General features: G+C 47.5%; 1 protein-coding gene across 1 annotated transcript in view; it reads right to left on the bottom strand.

Annotated features, from left to right (window-relative positions):
* Positions 1 to 231: 231 nt before the first annotated feature.
* SREK1 (splicing regulatory glutamic acid and lysine rich protein 1) overlaps positions 232 to 22,070 on the bottom strand; it is a 141,645-nt gene continuing 119,806 nt past the window's right edge. Inside the window, exon 4 of the mRNA XM_086963489.1 lies at positions 232 to 3,655. Within this exon, the coding sequence (XP_086819615.1) occupies positions 1,943 to 3,655 (1,713 nt within the window). The 3' untranslated portion in view covers positions 232 to 1,942. The remainder of the gene's footprint in view (positions 3,656 to 22,070) is intronic.

The following is a 22,070-nucleotide window of genomic DNA, read 5'->3' as shown; positions in this document are numbered from 1 at the left end:
TTGAACCCCCCACTTTAAGGTCCCAACTAACGAAAAACCTAAAGTGAGTTACACATATGCACTACTTATCAGCCAGTCAGTTTGGTAAAAGTGTTTTATGGAGATCATTGGGTTCTCAGGGCTTTCCCTAACCCTTCAGCTCCAACGCTCCCACAGTTTGAGATGGTCTTTGAGCTGCTTTAACAGATTTAAAAGAACCCCACTCTAAAACCCTAGGAAAGAAAGGACTCCTTTAAAATACTTTTCTTTTTATTAGTGAAATGGTACCAAATGTAACAAGATATACAATGTTTGCACTCCATTCTACTTACATGTAATAAGATCACTGCAGATGTTCAAAGCCAAAATCTGTTACAGTATGTCTGAAGGTGTGCATTCAAACAATGTTTCTGAAAAATAAGCTATTTACTTGCCCACTACAAATAGGACTTTAAATAGGACTCCAAATACTTTACATGGTAAAATATTTCAAAGGTTTTGAAGAAACTGTGGTAAGAATACATTTCTGTGTTTAATTTCTATGCCACTATTCTGCCTCAAAAACAAAATTGCTTTCAATTTTAATGTCTCTTAAAGTGCAGCCATATATTTCCCAAATAGTGTCTTTATTTCACAAACATTAATTGGAGCCAACGTCTACTACACCCCTTATTTTTTCCAATTCTTCATGCCTTTCACAAAAAAAGGAAACAATTGCTGGATGGCATTCTTGAATAACGAATTAATTTTACGATGTATTCGTAAGAACTAGCAATACTTGTGTGAATACTGCTTTTTGCACAGTATCCCTAAGAGATGTGGGCACTTACATATTTAGTACTTTTGAAAATACATTCATGTTCAAAAACATAATTTGCATACTATTCCTATTAGGAAACTGACTGGGAAAAGGTACTTGCAAAAAAAAGGCAACGCATCCCTTTTCTTTCGAAAAGGGGAGTTTGAGTTTCTTCCAAGTAGAGACATGGTTTCTGCAACCTTTCAACTAATACTTGCTTGTTTTTAGATATCACTAAGCATTCCTGAACTGATCGTCACATGGTTACTCTTTCTGCTGACATTCAACATGCCTAGTAAAGCTAAATGAGATAAGCAACTGTTTTGAATGGCTTTCTATACCTGTACGTGAATTTAGGAAGAGCTCCTAAAAGGGTAAAGCAGTAATGATTGTCAGCAAGTGACAGGTGTAATCAATAAAGCAATATCACACTTTAAAGGCATTGAAAATTAAGTCTGCGCATCGTACATCTATGTTAGAGAATAAGAATCTCCCAAAAACAGCACTTAAAGCAGACAAGACAAACTGCTTGGAAATATGTTATTTGTTGAAATATTTCACAGACATGTGATGATCGTAATCTGGGCTGCTATACAACATGTTCTTTCTGTTAGAATGAACCAATAGCATGCATTGGTTTAGTTCCTATTGAGTTACTCCTTTCACAATTTATGAATACAACAGTGAAAGCAAAAGGAAAATAAGCTATTTTGTGAAGGAACATTAATGTGCTTGAACTGCAATAGCAATAAAAAAATGTTATTTCAATCCACAATGTTACAAGAACCGCATAAAATCAAAAACAGTTTAAAAAAGTTTAATAACCTCAATGCTTCTCTCCAGTTCTTGGGTATAGTAAAGGTTATTTCATCACAGGTTAACAGTTTAACATTAACATGAAACTTTAAAGAAGAAATTAGCCATCATGAAAATGAAACAATGCTTAAATAACATTAACAGTTTTGATAAGTTCAGACATTTCATTTGTATACCACTGGTCCAAATGCCTAATTTTCTTGTGAAACCTAGCAAACCTTTTTACAACAAAGCACGCATAGATAGGAGCTTTGGTCTGTCCATTCAATATGCTTTGAGCCTTTTGATCTTTCAAAGCCTAAAATAATCATTGTAGCTCTAAATTGGGCTGAAGGATAATTCCTTATGTTAGATATATTCTACTGAGTGAGTGTTACATGGTTGATAGTCTCCATTCTGTTGAAGTTCTCCCTGATCACCATTTTGGAGATCTGTGCTTTCAAGGACCCTCTTGTTCATGTCCACCTGATCACTATATTGCAGTACTCCATCCTGATTCTGAATGGCCCATTCTTCATTAACTGGCAGAATGCTGCAACTATTGTTTTGCAGAGTGATATCATCATCTTGCAGACTGCCTTCACCAGTTTCTTCCAGAGGGAGGTCCTCATACAGAGGGAGGTCGTCTTGCAGGGGGATTTCATCTTGCAGGGGAATTTCGTATTGCAGGGGAATTTCGTCTTGCAGGTGGAGGTCGTCACTGTTTGGCAGGGCACTATCTTCACATTGCAAAGGGTCCTCGCTATTTTGTAAAATGACACTGCTGTCTTGGAAGGCACCCTCGCTGTCTTGGAAGGCACCCTCGCTGTCTTGGAAGGCACCCTCGCTGTCTTGGAAGGCACCCTCGCTGTCTTGGAAGGCACCCTCGCCGGCCTGGAAGGCGTCAGGGTCCTCCTCCGCCTGGAAGGCGTCCGGGTCCTCCTCCGCCTGGAAGGCGTCCGGGTCCACCTCCGCCTGGAAGGCGTCCGGGTCCTCCCCCGCCTGGAAGGCGTCCGGGTCCTCCCCCGCCTGGAAGGCGTCCGGGTCCTCCCCCGCCTGAAAGGCGTCCGGGTCCTCCCCCGCCTGAAAGGCGTCCGGGTCCTCCCCCGCCTGAAAGGCGTCCGGGTCCTCCCCCGCCTGGAAGGCGTCCGGGTCCTCCCCCGCCTGGAAGGCGTCCGGGTCCTCCCCCGCCTGGAAGGCGTCCGGGTCCTCCCCCGCCTGGAAGGCGTCCGGGTCCTCCCCCGCCTGGAAGGCGTCCGGGTCCTCGCCGGCCTGGAAGGCGCCCGAGTCCTCGCCGGCCTGGAAGGAGTCCGAGTCCTCGCCGGCCTGGAAGGCGCCCGTGTCCTCGCCGGCCTGGAAGGCGCCCGTGTCCTCGCCGGCCTGGAAGGCGCCCGTGTCCTCGCCGGCCTGGAAGGCACCAGTGTCCTCGCCGGCCTGGAAGGCACCCGTGGCCTTGCCAGCCTGGAAGGCGTCCGTGTCCTCGTCGGCCTGGAAGGTGCCCATGTCTTCACTAGCCTGGAAGGCGCCCGTGTCCTCGAAGGCACCCGTGTCCTCGCCGGCCTGGAAGGCGCCCTTGTCCTCGCCGGCCTGGAAGGCGCCCGTGTCCTCGAAGGCACCCGTGTCCTCGAAGGCGCCCACGTCCTTGTCGGCCTGGAAGGCGCCCGCGTCCTCGCTGACCTGGAAGGCGCCCGCGGCCTCGCCGACCTGGAAGGCGCCCGTGTCCTTGCCGGCCTGGGAGGCGCCCGCGTCTGCCTGGGAGGCGCCCGTGTCCTCGTCGGCCTGGAAGGCGCCCGCGTCCTCACTTGCCCGGAAGGCGCCCGCGTCCTCACCTGCCCGGAAGGCACCCCCGTCCTCACCGGTCCGGAAGGAGTCCTCACCGGTTACCATGTCTTCACTGGTACTGTTCAATACTTCATCCATTTTTTGCAAACATTCATTATTATTTTGCAATATTCTTTCCCTGCTTATCCCCAATTCATTATCCAATGATGTATTATTTTGTACATCTTTGATTTCAGCTTCGTTTTTACTTTCCAATTCTTTGAGGTTACCAGTATTCTGATCCTCTTTGTGTCCTTCTACCTATAAAGAAAGGAAAATGATACAATTAGTGATGCTCTACAAACAGATTTTTAAAATAATTCAGCGGACAACACAATTTACATCAAACCCTGTATTGACAATTGTGAAGTCCGATAAATGGAAAAGATGTCAATTTGTGATTAGTTTTTTTCATGGGTGGTCTCCTTATTTCAAGGACCGTAGAGACTGAAATAGGAAGAGCTGTGAACCTTTATGCAGGTTTCTAATCCAGTGAAATATAAGAAAACTTTAGGAAGTAGCCCATAGCTTTTCTGGTGGATGTTGTACCTAGTTTCTTCTGAGTGATACATAGCAATTTCATTTTTCCAAAAGCAAGTTATTTCACTTCGTTTTCTTTTCAATATATTATACTTTTTGTGACTATGTTAGCATCATGTCAAATGGAGATGGGGCTCAAAATTGCTTCAAAAGGGGTTAACTCAGACCTTTGTACACTGGTACCATGGAGTAAGTGATACACAACAAAGCCTTTCCTGAGCAAATGGAAACCCTAACTAGTTCTTTTTTCAGGTCTAGCATGGCAGAACAGATTTTGCCATACCATTTATTTTCAATTAACAGAAATAGAGCTTTAAAAAACACTATTGAGAGAGGAGCTTTAGCTCCATCCAGACACTGATCTTCCTCGATTTGGGCAGAAGTTGGGTGCTTCCACTGAAAAAGAATGCCTGTATTGCACAGATTATGTTTGATACTATACACTAGAGTTAGCTATTGTGACAGGGCAATGATCAAGGCAGTGCACCTAATATGTCAGATGACAGGTCTGATATGTTTACTACGAAAAATAGTGAAACAGACACTAAGCTTGAATTACTGATTGTGAAAACCATATGTTGAAGCCAATAAGCCTTTATGGATAGATTGTTGTTACACTGTGTTAACGCCTGTAGACCAGTATTTTCTAAAATGGTTTGCCACAGATTACTAGTAATTGCTTATTAATGGAAGAAAAGTCCAGCACTGGGACATGGTGTCCCTGATGGCATGGACTTTCAACGTGATAAGATTGGAGGATTCAAGGGTCTTAGTTACGCAATTTTAAACTGTGTCGCGTAGAGGACCCGGAAAATTATTTTTAAGAGGGCTAAGTATGAAGTTTTAAAGCCAATGTTCTAGTTAGAGGATAGTATAAAACGCTCCTTCACTTCGGAGTGGGAGGGAATACTCTGCCCATCAACAGGAGAAGACGATGCTAAGCCTGTGGCCCAGGTAGGAGAACGTGTTTTACTATTTGGTTGATAAAAGCTAGGTGTAAAGTGAGATACATTTTTAACTGAAATGTGACAGACCTGAAGACAAAAGCTTTTTCATTTTAACAACACACTTCCAAGTTTTGTCAATCTCAGTCATCTGAGAATTTTTTTTAAAGTTGCACCCGTGGCAGCAGACAAACTGCTGCTCAATGGGGCATAAGATCGAGGAGGGAGTGATCCTTTTTTATTCAACTAAGCATACATTTTGACCTAGCTGAAACTGAACGCTTACACTATCTGCAGCTCTGCCACTGGCTTTTGCTCCAGAGCAACAGACTCGGGGGCACCTTACCCCATACGAGAGATGGATGATTACCAAATCCTCTGACAGGCGGCTCATTGCTGAGCTATATGCACTCTTTTAATCAGCGCAACAGGCACATGCATAATTATCTGCAGCTCTGCCACTGGCTTTTGCTCCAGAGCAACAGACTCGGGGGCACCTTACCCCATACGAGAGATGGATGATTACCAAATCCTCTGACAGGCGGCTCATTTCTGAGCTATATGCACTCTTTTAATCAGCGCAACAGGCACATGCATAAGGCCAGTCATCCGATTGAATTGACCTATGAAGACAGCTAAGCAATAAAGAAAGGGGGAGATGTACTATAGGGCAGACACCGTGCCTGCAATGCAGCACTCACCCAAAGATTCACTATAATGGCTACATATTAGTACTCGCCCTGTATATTTACATAGAATAATATTTTATATTGGGGATCGGTATATCTGCCCACTCACCTAGGATGGCTTCACCGCTTGTGGAATATAATTGCCATGGACAACAAGCATTTGCAATGCAATAGGTCTTGCATTAGGAAAGTTTGAGCTATTGGTATTGTAAATGACAATCTTTTTATTTATGTGTTGGTTTTAAAAATAGTGAAATTAATAGCTTTGTCATTTACAATGCCAATACTTTTAACTTTTGCAAATGTAACACATATAGATTTTGTAATGCAACATGTTTTTTATTTACGTGACTTAGATGTATTGATATTACAAATAACAATGGCTTTCAATTTTTTTAAATAATTAATACTTAATTAAAAGTTATTGTAATTTATAATGGCAATAGCTTAAACCTTTGTAAATGACTTATGTGAAGATTATGTTCAGTGTATTTTATTGTGACGAAAATCCAAGAACAGAAGTGAAATATTAACATCTTTTTGTGACATTTGTAATAAAGCTTGAAACATTGTTAGAACATATTTGAACCAGTTGTTGTTGAATGGTTGCAAAGATTGATGCTGTGGTGGCAACAAGTGATGTTGTGGTGCCCCTGAGTGATGCTGTGGTGGTGCGATAGATAGAGTGAGGGCGATAGCAAAGAGTGAGGGCGATAGCAAAGAGTGAGGGCGATAGCAAAGAGTGAGGGCGATAGCAAAGAGTGAGGGCGATAGCAAAGAGTGAGGGCGATAGCAAAGAGTGAGGGCGATAGCAAAGAGTGAGGGCGATAGCAAAGAGTGAGGGCGATAGCAAAGAGTGAGGGCGATAGCAAAGAGTGAGGGCGATAGCAAAGAGTGAGGGCGATAGCAAAGAGTGAGGGCGATAGCAAAGAGTGAGGGCGATAGCAAAGAGTGAGGGCGATAGCAAAGAGTGAGGGCGATAGCAAAGAGTGAGGGCGATAGCAAAGAGTGAGGGCGATAGCAAAGAGTGAGGGCGATAGCAAAGAGTGAGGGCGATAGCAAAGAGTGAGGGCGATAGCAAAGAGTGAGGGCGATAGCAAAGAGTGAGGGCGATAGCTAAGAGTGAGGGCGATAGCTAAGAGTGAGGGCGATAGCTAAGAGTGAGGGCAATAGACAGATTGCTAGAGTGAGGGCGATAGCTAAGAGTGAGGGCAATAGACAGATTGCTAGAGTGAGGGTATAGATAAGAGTGAGGGCGTCTATAGCTAGAGGGCGTTAGATAGATAGAGGGCGTTAGATAGATAGAGGGCGTTAGATAGATAGAGGGCGTTAGATCGATAGATAGAGGGCGTTAGATCGATAGATAGAGGGCGTTAGATCGATAGATAGAGGGCGTTAGATCGATAGATAGAGGGCGTTATATCGATAGATAGAGGGCGTTATATCGATAGATAGAGGGCGTTATATCGATAGATAGAGGGCGTTATATCGATAGATAGAGGGCGTTATATCGATAGATAGAGGGCGTTATATCGATAGATAGAGGGCGTTATATCGATAGATAGAGGGCGTTATATCGATAGATAGAGGGCGTTATATCGATAGATAGAGGGCGTTATATAGATAGATAGAGGGCGTTATATAGATAGATAGAGGGCGTTAGATAGATAGAGGGCGTTAGATAGATAGAGGGCGTTAGATAGATAGAGGGCGATAGATAGATAGGGGGCGTTAGATAGATAGATAGAGGGCGTTAGATAGATAGATAGAGGGCGATAGATAGATAGGGGGCGATAGATTAATAGATAGAGGGCGTCGATAGATAGAGGGCGATAGATAGATAGATAGAGGGCGTTATATAGATAGATAGAGGGCGTTAGATAGATAGAGGGCGTTAGATAGATAGAGGGCGTTAGATAGATAGAGGGCGATAGATAGATAGGGGGCGTTAGATAGATAGATAGAGGGCGTTAGATAGATAGATAGAGGGCGATAGATAGATAGGGGGCGATAGATTAATAGATAGAGGGCGTCGATAGATAGAGGGCGATAGATAGATAGATAGAGGGCGTTAGATATATAGATAGAGGGCGTTAGATAGATAGAGGGCGCTCGATAGATAGAGGGCGCTCGATAGATAGAGGGCGCTCGATAGATAGAGGGCGTTAGATAGATAGAGGGCGTTAGATAGATAGAGGGCGCTCGATAGATAGAGGGCGCTCGATAGATAGAGGGCGCTCGATAGATAGAGGGCGCTCGATAGATAGAGGGCGCTCGATAGATAGAGGGCGCTCGATAGATAGAGGGCGTTCGATAGATAGAGGGCGTTCGATAGATAGAGGGCGTTCGATAGATAGAGGGCGTTCGATAGATAGATAGAGGGCGTTCGATAGATAGATAGAGGGCGTTAGATAGATAGAGGGCGTTAGATAGATAGAGGGCGTTAGATAGATAGAGGGCGTTAGATAGATAGAGGGCGTTAGATAGATAGATAGAGGGCGATAGATAGATAGGGGGCGTTAGATAGATAGATAGAGGGCGTTCGATAGATAGATAGAGGGCGTTAGATAGATAGAGGGCGTTAGATAGATAGAGGGCGTTAGATAGATAGAGGGCGTTAGATAGATAGATAGAGGGCGATAGATAGATAGGGGGCGTTAGATAGATAGATAGAGGGCGTTAGATAGATAAATAGAGGGCGATAGATAGATAGGGGGCGATAGATTAATAGATAGAGGGCGTCGATAGATAGAGGGCGATAGATAGATAGATAGAGGGCGTTAGATATATAGATAGAGGGCGCTCGATAGATAGAGGGCGCTCGATAGATAGAGGGCGCTCGATAGATAGAGGGCGTTAGATAGATAGAGGGCGTTATATCGATAGATAGAGGGCGTTATATCGATAGATAGAGGGCGTTATATCGATAGATAGAGGGCGTTATATCGATAGATAGAGGGCGTTATATCGATAGATAGAGGGCGTTATATCGATAGATAGAGGGCGTTATATCGATAGATAGAGGGCGTTATATCGATAGATAGAGGGCGTTATATAGATAGATAGAGGGCGTTATATAGATAGATAGAGGGCGTTATATAGATAGATAGAGGGCGTTAGATAGATAGAGGGCGTTAGATAGATAGAGGGCGTTAGATAGATAGAGGGCGTTAGATAGATAGAGGGCGTTAGATAGATAGAGGGCGTTAGATAGATAGAGGGCGTTATATCGATAGATAGAGGGCGTTATATCGATAGATAGAGGGCGTTATATCGATAGATAGAGGGCGTTATATCGATAGATAGAGGGCGTTATATCGATAGATAGAGGGCGTTATATCGATAGATAGAGGGCGTTATATCGATAGATAGAGGGCGTTATATCGATAGATAGAGGGCGTTATATCGATAGATAGAGGGCGTTATATCGATAGATAGAGGGCGTTATATCGATAGATAGAGGGCGTTATATCGATAGATAGAGGGCGTTATATAGATAGATAGAGGGCGTTATATAGATAGATAGAGGGCGTTAGATAGATAGAGGGCGTTAGATAGATAGAGGGCGTTAGATAGATAGAGGGCGTTAGATAGATAGAGGGCGTTAGATAGATAGATAGAGGGCGTTAGATAGATAGATAGAGGGCGTTAGATAGATAGATAGAGGGCGTTAGATAGATAGAGGGCGCTCGATAGATAGAGGGCGTTCGATAGATAGAGGGCGTTCGATAGATAGAGGGCGTTCGATAGATAGAGGGCGTTCGATAGATAGAGGGCGTTCGATAGATAGAGGGCGTTCGATAGATAGAGGGCGCTCGATAGATAGAGGGCGCTCGATAGATAGAGGGCGCTCGATAGATAGAGGGCGCTCGATAGATAGAGGGCGCTCGATAGATAGAGGGCGCTCGATAGAAAGAGGGCGTTCGATAGATAGAGGGCGTTATATCGATAGATAGAGGGCGTTATATCGATAGATAGAGGGCGTTATATCGATAGATAGAGGGCGTTATATCGATAGATAGAGGGCGTTATATCGATAGATAGAGGGCGTTAGATCGATAGATAGAGGGCGTTAGATCGATCGATAGAGGGCGTTAGATCGATCGATAGAGGGCGTTAGATCGATCGATAGAGGGCGTTAGATCGATCGATAGAGGGCGTTCGATAGATAGAGGGCGTTCGATAGATAGAGGGCGTTCGATAGATAGATAGAGGGCGTTCGATAGATAGATAGAGGGCGTTAGATAGATAGAGGGCGTTAGATAGATAGAGGGCGTTAGATAGATAGAGGGCGTTAGATAGATAGATAGAGGGCGATAGATAGATAGGGGGCGTTAGATAGATAGATAGAGGGCGTTAGATAGATAGATAGAGGGCGATAGATAGATAGGGGGCGATAGATTAATAGATAGAGGGCGTCGATAGATAGAGGGCGATAGATAGATAGATAGATAGAGGGCGTTAGATATATAGATAGAGGGCGTTAGATAGATAGAGGGCGCTCGATAGATAGAGGGCGCTCGATAGATAGAGGGCGCTCGATAGATAGAGGGCGTTAGATAGATAGAGGGCGTTAGATAGATAGAGGGCGCTCGATAGATAGAGGGCGCTCGATAGATAGAGGGCGCTCGATAGATAGAGGGCGCTCGATAGATAGAGGGCGCTCGATAGATAGAGGGCGCTCGATAGATAGAGGGCGTTCGATAGATAGAGGGCGTTATATCGATAGATAGAGGGCGTTATATCGATAGATAGAGGGCGTTATATCGATAGATAGAGGGCGTTATATCGATAGATAGAGGGCGTTATATCGATAGATAGAGGGCGTTATATAGATAGAGGGCGTTATATAGATAGATAGAGGGCGTTATATAGATAGATAGAGGGCGTTCGATAGATAGAGGGCGTTCGATAGATAGAGGGCGCTCGATAGATAGAGGGCGCTCGATAGATAGAGGGCGTTCGATAGATACAGGGCGTTAGATAGACGTTAGATAGATAGAGGGCGTTAGATAGATAGAGGGCGCTAGATAGATAGAGGGCGCTAGATAGATAGAGGGCGCTAGATAGATAGAGGGCGCTAGATAGATAGAGGGCGCTAGATAGATAGAGGGCGCTAGAGAGATAGAGGGCGCTAGAGAGATAGAGGGCGCTAGAGAGATAGAGGGCGCTAGAGAGATAGAGGGCGTTAGATAGATAGAGGGCGTTAGATAGATAGAGGGCGTTAGATAGATAGAGGGCGTTAGATAGAGGGCGTTAGATAGAGGGCGTTAGATAGATAGAGGGCGTTAGATAGATAGAGGGCGTTAGATAGATAGAGGGCGCTAGATAGATAGAGGGCGTTAGATAGATAGAGGGTGTTAGATAGAGGGCGTTAGATAGATAGATAGAGGGCGTTAGATAGATAGATAGAGGGCGTTAGATAGATAGATAGAGGGCGTTAGATAGATAGATAGAGGGCGTTAGATAGATAGAGGGCGTTAGATAGATAGAGGGCGTTAGATAGATAGAGGGCGTTAGATAGATAGAGGGCGTTAGATAGATAGAGGGCGTTAGATAGAGGGCGCTCGATAGATAGAGGGCGTTAGATAGATAGAGGGCGTTAGATAGATAGATAGAGGGCGTTAGATAGATAGATAGAGGGCGTTAGATAGATAGATAGAGGGCGTTAGATAGATAGATAGAGGGCGTTAGATAGATAGATAGAGGGCGTTAGATAGATAGAGGGCGTTAGATAGATAGAGGGCGTTAGATAGATAGAGGGCGTTAGATAGATAGAGGGCGTTAGATAGATAGCACGTACCAGAGATGCACACAAATGGTTTACCTCGGATCTCAAACATCAAAAGCTCGAGGTACGCCAAAAAGAGAGGAAATGGAGAGCAAAATATAAACCTCAAGATAAGGAGGAATATATTATGGCCCGTAGGAAATATGCGAAGCTTATCCTACAAAGCAAAATCAACTACTTCTCTGGTAAAATTTTAAACTCCCAAAATAAAACAAAGGATACTTTTAACATTGTAAATGACCTGTGTAATAGCGACAGAACTGCGCTTTCCCTGGCGACCTCACAGGAGCTTTGCGACTCCTTAAATGACTTTTTTATAGAGAAAATCGCCATTATCGAAAAGAATATTCAAGGTCTCTCTAATGGGGAACCTATTGAAGATATCTACTTCAATCCAACCACACTAGACACACTCCCTCCTATCGACGAGAAGACCCTGTTAGAACTTCTTTCACGTGTCAAATCAGGCTCGCCTTTTGACAGCTGCCCCCCTCACATTTTAAAGGAAGTGTGCTTAGCAATTCCATCAGCAATTCTTCCCCTTCTGAATGAATCGGGTTTAAAAACGCCACCTTGTTTGTTGTATTCAGTAGAGTAATTATGTGGCGTGCAATTATGTGGCACTGAGTGGTATTGTGTGGAGTGTGTGTTGCATTCAATAGAGTGTAATTATGTGGCATGTAATTATGTGGCACTGAGTGGTATTTGGAGTGTATGTTGCATTGAGTGCAGTGTAATGATGTACCATATAATTATGTGGCACTGAGTGGTATTTGGAGTGTATGTTGCATTGAGTGCAGTGTAATGATGTACCATATAATTATGTGGCACTGAGTGGTATTTGGAGTGTTTGTTGCATTGAGTGCAGTGTAATTATGTACCATATAATTATGTGGCACTGAGTGGTATTGTGTGGAGTGTGTGTTGCATTCAGTAGAGTGTAATTAAGTGGCACTGAGTGGTATTTGGCGTGTATGTTGCATTGAGTGCAATGTAATTATGTGGCACTGAGTGGTATTTGGAGTGTATGTTGTATTCAGTTGAGTGTAATTGTGTAGAGTGTAATTATGTGGCACTGAGTGGTATTGTTTGGAGTGTATGTTGCATTGAGTGCAGTGTAATTATGTGGCATGTAATTATGTGGCACTGAGTGGTATTGTGAGGAGTGTGGCATTCAGTAGAGTAATTATGTGGCGTGTAATTATGTGGCACTGAGTGGTATTTGGAGTGTATGTTGCATTGAGTGCAGTGTAATTATGTGGCGTGTAATTATGTGGCACTGAGTGGTATTTGGAGTGTATTTTGCTTTGAGTGCAGCGCAATTATGTGGCGTGTTATGTGGCACTGAGTGGTATAAGGAGTGTATGTTGCATTGAGTGCAGTGTAATTATGTGGCGTGTAATTATGTGGCACAGAGTGGTATTTGGAGTGTATGTTGCGTTAAGCGCAGTGTAATTATGTAGCATATAATTATGTGGCACCGAGAGGTATTGTCTGGAGTGTTTGTTGTATTCAGTAGAGTGTAAGGATTAGTTACTTACCTGTAATCCTAGTTCTCATCCAGGGGTATACTCATCAAAGTCATAATCTATGAATAATCCCCACCTATGTGCGGGATCCCAGAGCACATAGTGAGGAACTGGCATTGATTTTCGACTATACAGTATCGATAATCGATACTTCATAATTAGCATGATGTATTTAAATGCTTTAGCATGAAGACACAAACATTAGCATAAACTCACCTGTCATCCCTCAGAACTCTAGCTTACACCATTCCCCACAATTCCCACTTCCTTAGCCTAACCGGCGCCATTTTGTGGCCTCACTCGATGCTTTGCATTAACAGACCCCATTCATTGTGTTCTGCTAAAAGCGTTCTCCTGCGAAATAACCCAACTGTTCCAGAATTGCTGTTTCAGCTCGTTAGGCCTGTCAAGGTTGTAGGTAGCAGAAGAAGGCCCGATAAGCACATTCCAGGAGGGGAGCGGGGTGGGCTGTCTCGGAGCTGGCAGAATGGAGTCACCCGTTCGACCTTGCTAATCTGGGATGAGCTAAACCAAGAGTGCTTTGTGTGCCATATATGGCCTTTCCTTTCTGTACCAACCTGTACCAGGTTGTATTTTTCCATGTTGGGCCATGTTTTTGCAACTGCAACTGTATATATGTGATGTTCTGACAGTGTGCCAGCAGTCTTCTTGGCGGACCTCGTGGGGTTAGGTCGCAAGGAGCTCCTCTGGCAGAGTTTTGTTTGTCTAATAAATGCTTGGACCTTCTACACTGCCAACTGACTAATTATTGGTAATGGGAATGGGATTGTTTGTGAATATAACTATAATTGGGAGGTGGTAAATAATTTTCGGTACTTCAATAGAAAATACATATACATATATATATATATATCCACAGGCTACACTGCCCAGTACTTCAACTAGAGAATTCCACCAAAAAACACCACACCTAATACAGCCTGCCCAGTTTCTACCATAGAGAAACTTGCCTCCCCCAGTAAAAGACTCTGGAATGATAGAGAGGAAGGTAGGGACAGACAAGCCCCATAGGCTGCCATTATGTGGCTTAAATAGGATACTGTGCCTTTAAGAGAACTTTCCAGAACTTCTCCCAGTATCCCAGAATGCATAGCAGGTCCCTCTACTTTCAGTTCTTTTTGAAGGCGAAGCATGCCAGACCTGTCGCATTCTTTACATGATGAAATATGTCCACCGGGGAGGAGGGCGGGCGCTTATGACCATAACAGAGATACCCCTACTACAGAACTGGAGTTACAGGACAGAAACTACTCCTTCTGTAGTAGGGGAACTCTGTGTATAGTCATAATCTAGTGAATAGAATGGCAAGCCCATCCCCACACCAAGCGGCGGTGGAGAATAAACACACAACGCCACTACTGTGCGAACAAATTCCGCAGTGAAGCCTGCCCAACCTGAGCGTCTGCCCTGGCGTCAGTGTCCAGGCAGTAATGCTTAGCAAAGGTATGAACCGACTTCCAAGTGGCTGCCTTGCAGATTTCAGCAATCGGCACGTTACGGAGCAGAGCCGTCGTGGCAGCTTTGCCCCTGGTGGAATGAGCCTTAGGCTTACCTCCTAAGGTCTTATTAGCCTTTTGGTAACATAATTGTATGCAGGACACAATCCACCTAGAGATGGACTGCTTAGAGGTCGCAAGACCCGTCCTGACCGATCCATAATTGATGAACAACTGGTCAGACCTACGAATATCTTTGGTTTTATCCAGATAAAATTTCAACACCCTCCTAACATCCAGGGAATGGAGAGACCTCTCCGCTGGGGATGAAGGGTTCTGAAAAAACGTAGGCAAAGATATAGTCTGGTTGACATGAAAATCAGAAATAACCTTGGGAAGAAATTTAGGGTGAGTACGCATAACAACCTTAGCAGCATGAAATACAGTATAAGGTTCATTACAACACAACGCCTGAATTTCACTCACCCTGCGGGCCGATGTAATGGCCACGAGGAACGCCGCCTTCCAGGACAGGTGCTGCAACGAAGCCTTATGAATAGGTTCAAAAGGCTCCTTCATCAATCTGGACAGCACCACATTCAATTCCCATGAAGGCGAGGGAAGCCTGACAGGAGGGAATACTTTCTTCAATCCTTCCAGAAAATGTTTGATCACAGGGATCTGGAAAAAGGAAGTCTGTGAAGGGCATTTCCTGTAGGCAGTCAATGCAGCAAGATGAACCTTAATGGAATGCACATTAAGGCCAGACTGCGCCAAATGTAAAAGGTAAGGAAGGATGACATCTTCCTTACAGGTCGTAGGGTCATGGTTCTTAGACTGGCACCAGATACAAAACCTCTTCCACTTGTAAGCATATGAAGTTCGAGTGGAAGGCCTCTTAGACTCCTTCAGTATGTCCATGCAATCCTCAGGCAGATTCAGATGGCCATATTGCACTATCTCAGGAGCCATGCCGCCAAACTCAAAGACGAGAGGTTGGGGTGTAACATCTGTCCCCCGAACTTCGTGAGAAGGTCCGGCCTGCACGGCAACCGAATGTGAGGAAGGAGAGACCAGTGAAGTAGGTCCGTGAACCACCACTGCCTGGGCCACTCCGGGGCAATGAGTATCATCCGCGCCCTGGACCGGGCCAGCTTGATGAGCACCGCCGGAATCAGAGGAATGGGAGGAAAGGCGTACAGAAAGCTGTTCGTCCAGTCGATCCACAATGCATTCCCCAGCGTCCCTTGCTGGTAGTACCTGGAGGCGAAGTCTCTGCACTTGCTGTTTTCGGTGGTGGCGAACAAATCTACGTCTGGAGTTCCCCACCTTGCGAAGACTTCTCCTAGTACTTCGTCGTTTATGACCCATTCGTGGTTTTCCTGAACCAGCCTGCTCAGAGCGTCTGCCTGAACATTCTGCACACCTGGCAGATGGGTAGCCGTTATCGTCAGTCCTCTGGCTAGGAGCCAGTGCCAGATCGCCTGCGCCTCCTGTGACAGAGTGCGTGATCTCGAGCCCCCCTGCTTGTTGAGGTAATACATCGTGGTGGTATTGTCCGTCGGTACAAGCAGAGAGTTGGTCTGGAAGGACGGGAGAAAGGCCTTCAGTGCCAAGTGAACAGCTCTGAGTTCCAGGAAATTGATGTGATACGTGGCTTCCATTGGTGACCACGTTCCTTGAATCTGTAGAGTCCCGGAGTGCGCCCCCCATCCCAGGAGAGAAGCATCCGTCACGACAGACTGCGTGGGAATGTCCTTGTGAAAGGGAACCCCTCTGAGGAGATTCTCAGCTGAACACCACCACTTCAGAGACTGAAGAGCATGCAGCGACAGTCGAATCTTGTCGTCCCAAGATCCTTTCCTCTGATCCCACTGGTCCTCCAAGCACTCCTGCAGCGGTCTCATGTGCAGCCGTGCGTGTGGCGTCAGGAAGATACAAGAGGCCATCGATCCCAGTAGAGAAGACACCGTCCTCACTGTTGTAGATGGAGTTGTCATAAGAGCCTGAGTCTTCCGAAGGAGAGATAATCGTCGCTCTTCCGAAGGAGACACGCTTGCTGACAGCGTATTGATGGAGGCTCCCAAGTACTGTATGCATTGGACCGGAGTCGGGACGGACTTGGCCATGTTGATGTGCAGCCCCAGCTTGTTCAAGAGAACGCACGTCTTCTGGAAGTGTGCTCGCGCTTCCGAGAAGGAGGATGCCTTGATCAACCAATCGTCCAGGTACAGGTAGACGAACACCTTGTTCTTCCTCAGGTGTGCTGCTACCACCGCCATGCACTTCATGAATGTTCTCGGCGCAGACTTCAGTCCGAATGGGAGAACTGTGTATTGATAATGATTGGCGCCGACTTGGAACCGCAGGAACTTCCTGTGTTTGTGTGCAATGGGCACATGGAAGTACGCATCCTGTAGGTCTATAGCACATAGCCAGTCTCCCTGTTGCAACTGAGGATAAATCTGATGCAACGACAGCATGTGAAACTTTTCCCTGCGAACCCACTTGTTTGCCTGTCGCAAGTCCAGAATGGGCCTGAACTCGTTCTTGTCCTTCTTGCGAACCAGAAAGAACCGGGAGTACAGACCTCTTCCTCTCTGAGACAGAGGTACGTCTTCTATCGCCCTTTTCCTTAACAGGATATCCGCTTCCGTCTGAAGCTCGCGTAGCTGAGACTGCGAGCTGACCGGTGGAATTGCTGGAGGAGGGCTGGTGAACCGAAGACTGTATCCATTGCAAACAATATTCAGCACCCACTTGTCCCGAGTGATTTTTCTCCACTCTGCCAGAAAATATTGAATGCTTCCCCCTACCGGAGTGGGTAACAGATCCGGGGGAAGTAGTTTCCTAGGGCCTAGACCCAGCCTGGCCCTTGGGCGCCGGAGCCGACTGCTGGCCTCCTCTGCCCTTCTGGCGCTTCTGGAATGGCTTACGGAACTGTTGTTGCTGTTGCGACTGTCCCGAAGCCTGGCCACGTCCTCTGCCTTGCCCACCGAACCGCCGTTGGAACGGGCGGTACGACTTCTTCGTGTCTTTAGGCTTCTCCAGGCCCACAGCCGTGAGCGTTTCGGCCTCCGCCTTCATGCGGGCCATCTCATCGTCCGCATGCTTCCCGAAGAGGATCTCGCCGGAGAATGGTAGGTTGGCCACCCTCTGCTGGGCGTCCGGTTTCAGGGACGCAAGACGGAGCCAGGCGTGACGTCGTTGATTCACTCCATGGCAGAACCCATGAGCTGCCAACAAGGAAGAGTCCGCTGCAGCGCTGATAATCTGGTTAGCCACCAGCATCCCTTCATTCAGCACTTCCTGGAAGTCCTCGCGCTTCTCGCGGGGCAACAACTCTGCAAACTGCTGGAGGGAGTCCCAGAGGGCGCGGTCGTAGCGACCCAACAGCGCTGTGGCACTCGCAGCCTTCATGGAGGTAGCCGATGTTCCACACCCCTTCCTCCCTGCCGAATCCATCCATCTGGACTCCTTATCCGGGGGAACCGTTGATGACGGGGAGGTGGCATGTTGCTTGCGGGCCGCCGTCACAATTACAGAGTCTGGGCAGGGTTCCGCCCTCAGAAAGGCCGGGTCCGAGTCGGGAGCCCGGTACTTCTTCAGCTGCCTCGACGGAGCCGCCTTCGTCACGGCAGGGGTGAGAAAAAGGGCCATAGCCGGTTCCTCCAGGCCCGGCACCAGAGGCAGGAGAGGACGAGACAGGTGTTTTTGATGTAATGTCTCAAAAATGACTGAAGTTTTAGGAGTAGGCACCGTCAAGGATATGCCCAACTTCGCAGCGCCCCTCAAAAGGACATCATGGAACGCCACCAGGTCATCAATCGGGGACACCCTCGTGTCCGGGGACTCCGACAAGGTAGGAGAATAGTCTCTGGTACCAGAGGACCTTGTGTGGGAGCGAGAGTCGCGCCTCCAATGGCGGCGTCTCGACCTCGTGGACGATCTGTGTCACGATCTCTCCCTTCTCCCAGAGCGAGAGCGAGATCTGCCAGCCCATGGCGCTCCACCGGTTTCCGTGGTGGGGTCTTCCTTGGCTCCTCTCGGGGTTTCGGTTTTGGGGTCTCCTTAGGAGGTACAGGCAAGGACGGCAGCGAAGTGGACCTCGGAGGAGGAACCCTCGGCTGCGGGGCGGGCCCATGCGGAGGGACTGGCGGTGGTGGTGGGTCGCCTGACGGAAGTGGAGGTTTGGGTGGAGGATCCTCTTTAGGAACAGGAGGAGGAGTTGGCGACCGAGGCCGAGATGGCGTGTACACCTCGGAGTACACCGAGCCCGGTGACCCCTTAGGCGAAGGGGGCTGAGATCCAGCCCCTTCAGCAGGTGAGCGCTTCCTCTTGCGTCTTCCACTAGAAGCAGACTGACTTCTGGAACCAGAATCCCTCTTGCGCCGATTTGGAGAGGCAGAAAGACTCCCAGACGCCGACCTCTTTCTTCTCGACGCTGAGCGTCGCTTTTCTGGCGTCGAACGTCGCCTCCGCGACTCCGGCGTCGAACGCCGCCTCCGCGACGTCGACCTCCTCTTCCTCGACGTCGACCGTCGACGTCGACCTCTTTCTCCGTGACGTCGTACGCCGCCTCCGCGACGTCGAACGTTCCTTCCTCGACGGCGAGCGTCGATTCCGCCGTCTAGATGCTCTTGACGTCGAGGAGCCCCTCGACGTCGACCGGTGGTTCGACGGCGATCGGCGGTGTCGCCTCGACGGCGAGCGCCGATGCTTGTCACTTCGTCTCCGACGTCGATAGGAGGACCTTGACGTCGACGAGGACGTCGACGGCGACCTTTCCAGGCCCTTCGATGTCGAGCCGTCTCGACCCGGAGCCCCAGGGAGAAGGGGAGCACACCGCCGTCATCCCTCTCGACGTCGTCGTCGATGCAATCGACGTCGACGGAGACCGGGACCGTTTGCTGGACTTCCTGCCTCTGGGGAGCCCCCCAGAGGCCTCAGCAGAGGCAGAGGGAACCTTCCCAGCCTGCCCAGACCCACCTGCAGCCTGCAGACGCCTCTCTTCAAGGCCAGAAAGCCTGATCTTCATCCTGTCCCTCAGAGTCCGAGCAGTAAACTGCTTGCAGATGACACAGTCCTCAGGGACATGATCTTCAGGGAGGCAGACGATGCAGACATCGTGGGGATCACTCTTGGCCTTCTTCCTCCCACATGCTGGACACTTATCAAAAAGGCCAGGCATTTTAGAGCCCTAAAACGCCTGAATCAGCACACAAAAGAGAAAGAGAACACCAAGAAAGTAACCTGAAACACTTTTAAAACACAAAAGTGCCACAATATTCAATAAACCCTTGAAACAAGGGAGAGCTCAATGCCAGGGTCCTGTAAGCAGGAGCCGGAAAAAAGAACTAAAAGTAGAGGGACCTGCTATGCATTCTGGGATACTGGGAGAAGTTCTGGAAAGTTCTCTTAAAGGCACAGTATCCTATTTAAGCCACATAATGGCAGCCTATGGGGCTTGTCTGTCCCTACCTTCCTCTCTATCATTTAGAGTCTTTTACTGGGGGAGGCAAGTTTCTCTATGGTAGAAACTGGGCAGGCTGTATTAGGTGTGGTGTTTTTTGGTGGAATTTTCTAGTTGAAGTACTGGACAGTGTAGCCTGTGGATATAGGCTGCATTATTTGTCTTTAAATTCTCTCTTAAGTGTCTTTGCAGTTTCTGCATTATTTTGACAACTTAAGAGATTATTTTTGATTGCCGGGGTCCACGCACATGGGCGGGACTATTCACTAGATTATGACTATACACAGAGACCCCCTACTACAGAACTTCTGAATCACCGCCGGGATCAGAGGCAGGGGAGGAAAAGCGTACAGCAATGTCTGCGACCAGCTAATCAAAAGTGCGTTCCCCTACGAGCCCTGTTGGGGGAACCTGGATGCAAAGACAGGGCATTTTGCGTTTGCCGCGCTGCGAACAGGTCTATATCTGGTACGCCCCGTTGTTGAAAAACCTCCGGTGCGGCCTCTTCGTTGAGCACCCAGTCGTGCGCTTCTACGAAGTCTCTGCTTAGGCCGTCCGCCTGAACATTCAGGATACCTGGTAGATGAACTGCCACGATGGATAGACCTCTTGCCAGGAGCCAGTGCCAAATGGCTTGAGCTTCCAGAGACAGAACTCGTGACCTGGTGACTCCCTCCCTGTTCAGATAGAAAATGGTTGTTGTGTTGTCCGTTTGAACTTGAATGTAGTTGGTGCGCAGAGAAGGGTAGAGTGATTTGAGAGCCAGATAGACGGCTCGGAGCTCCAAGAACTTGATGTGGTAGCTTCTATCTACTTCGGACCAGAGACCTTGTACTTGAAGCTGGTCCATATGAGCACCCCAGCGTGCATTGAGGCATCCGTGACCACTGTCTGTGATGGAGGAGGCCGATGAAATGGGACTCCCTGCAGAAGGTGGGAACGTTTCATCCACCATCTGATGGAGTCTCTGGCACCTTGATGGAGAGAAACCCGGTCTTCCTAGTGGCCGGATCTCTGAGACCATTGATTCTCGAGAGACTGCTGCAGAGGCCTCATGTGAAGGCATGCATTGGGCACGATGTAGATGTACGAGGCCATCGACCCCAGTAGAGACAACACTTGCCTGGCTGTGGGACTGTGAGTGTCTAGCAGGAGACGACATTTCAGGAGCATGGATGACAACCTCTCCTCCGAAGGACACACGTGTGCCTGCACGGAGTCCAGGGAAGCGCCCAGGAAGTGAATTCTTTGGGAAGGATTGAGCACTGCCTTCTTGAAGTTGACCTGCAACTCCAATGAATTCATCAGGTTGAGACAGAACGATAGATGGGTCTGAAGCAGAGCAGGTGTGGAGCTTTTTAGAAGCCAGTCGTCTAGGTAGGGATAGACAAAGATCTTCCGCCTGCGAAGAAAAGCTGCCACCACCGCCATGCACTTGGAGAATGTCCGTGGGGCGGATTTGAGGCCGAACGGAAGCACTCGATACTGGTAGTGATGACGTTCGATTTGAAATCTGAGAAACTTTCGATGCTTTATGAGACAGGTATATGAAAGTAAGCGTCCTGCATGTCGATGGCACACATCCAATCTCCATGATGAAGATGCGGGAAGATCTGGTGCAGAGCTGGCAAACTAAATTTTTCTTTCTTCATAAACCTGTTCAGCAGACGTAGGTCGAGGATAGGTCTGTACTCTTTGGCTGCTCCTAGTTTTTGGACAAGAAAGTAGCGGGAGTATACTCCTTGTTTCTTCGCATGGGAGGGACCTCCTCTATGGCCTTTTCCCTGAGAAGGGCAGAAACTTCATCCTTCAGCAGTTGACTGTGGAATCGGGGAAGGTGCTTGAGTTGAAGAAATACAGGAGGGGGGGACTTGAACCTCAGTAAGTAACCATGCTGCACAATACTCAGCACCCATCTGTCCTTTGTTATGGATCTCCACTCTTCCAGGTGACGAGCTACACTCCCTCCCACCGGAATGACGAACATTTGAGGAGGAAGCAGCAACTCAGGGCTTGGGAGGCTGCTTGGAAGTGGACTGCTGTTTACTGTTATTCCCTCTGCCACTGCCAGGGCGTATCGGCTGGAACTGAGATCTCTGCTGTGTTTGGGATGACCACTGAGGGGTTTGAACCCTCTGCTGGTATGATCGCTTGTCACCCTGACGGAAGCGCTTCTTAAACTCTTTAAGTTTTTCCAAACCCAAAGCTTTAACCATCTCCATTTCCGCTTTCATCTTAGTCATCTCGTCGTCA

Source organism: Lissotriton vulgaris, chromosome 3_1 (genome assembly GCF_964263255.1).
Source record: "Lissotriton vulgaris chromosome 3_1, aLisVul1.2, whole genome shotgun sequence".
Lineage (NCBI taxonomy): Eukaryota > Metazoa > Chordata > Amphibia > Caudata > Salamandridae > Lissotriton > Lissotriton vulgaris.
This window is presented reverse-complemented; position numbering and strand designations above follow the sequence as displayed.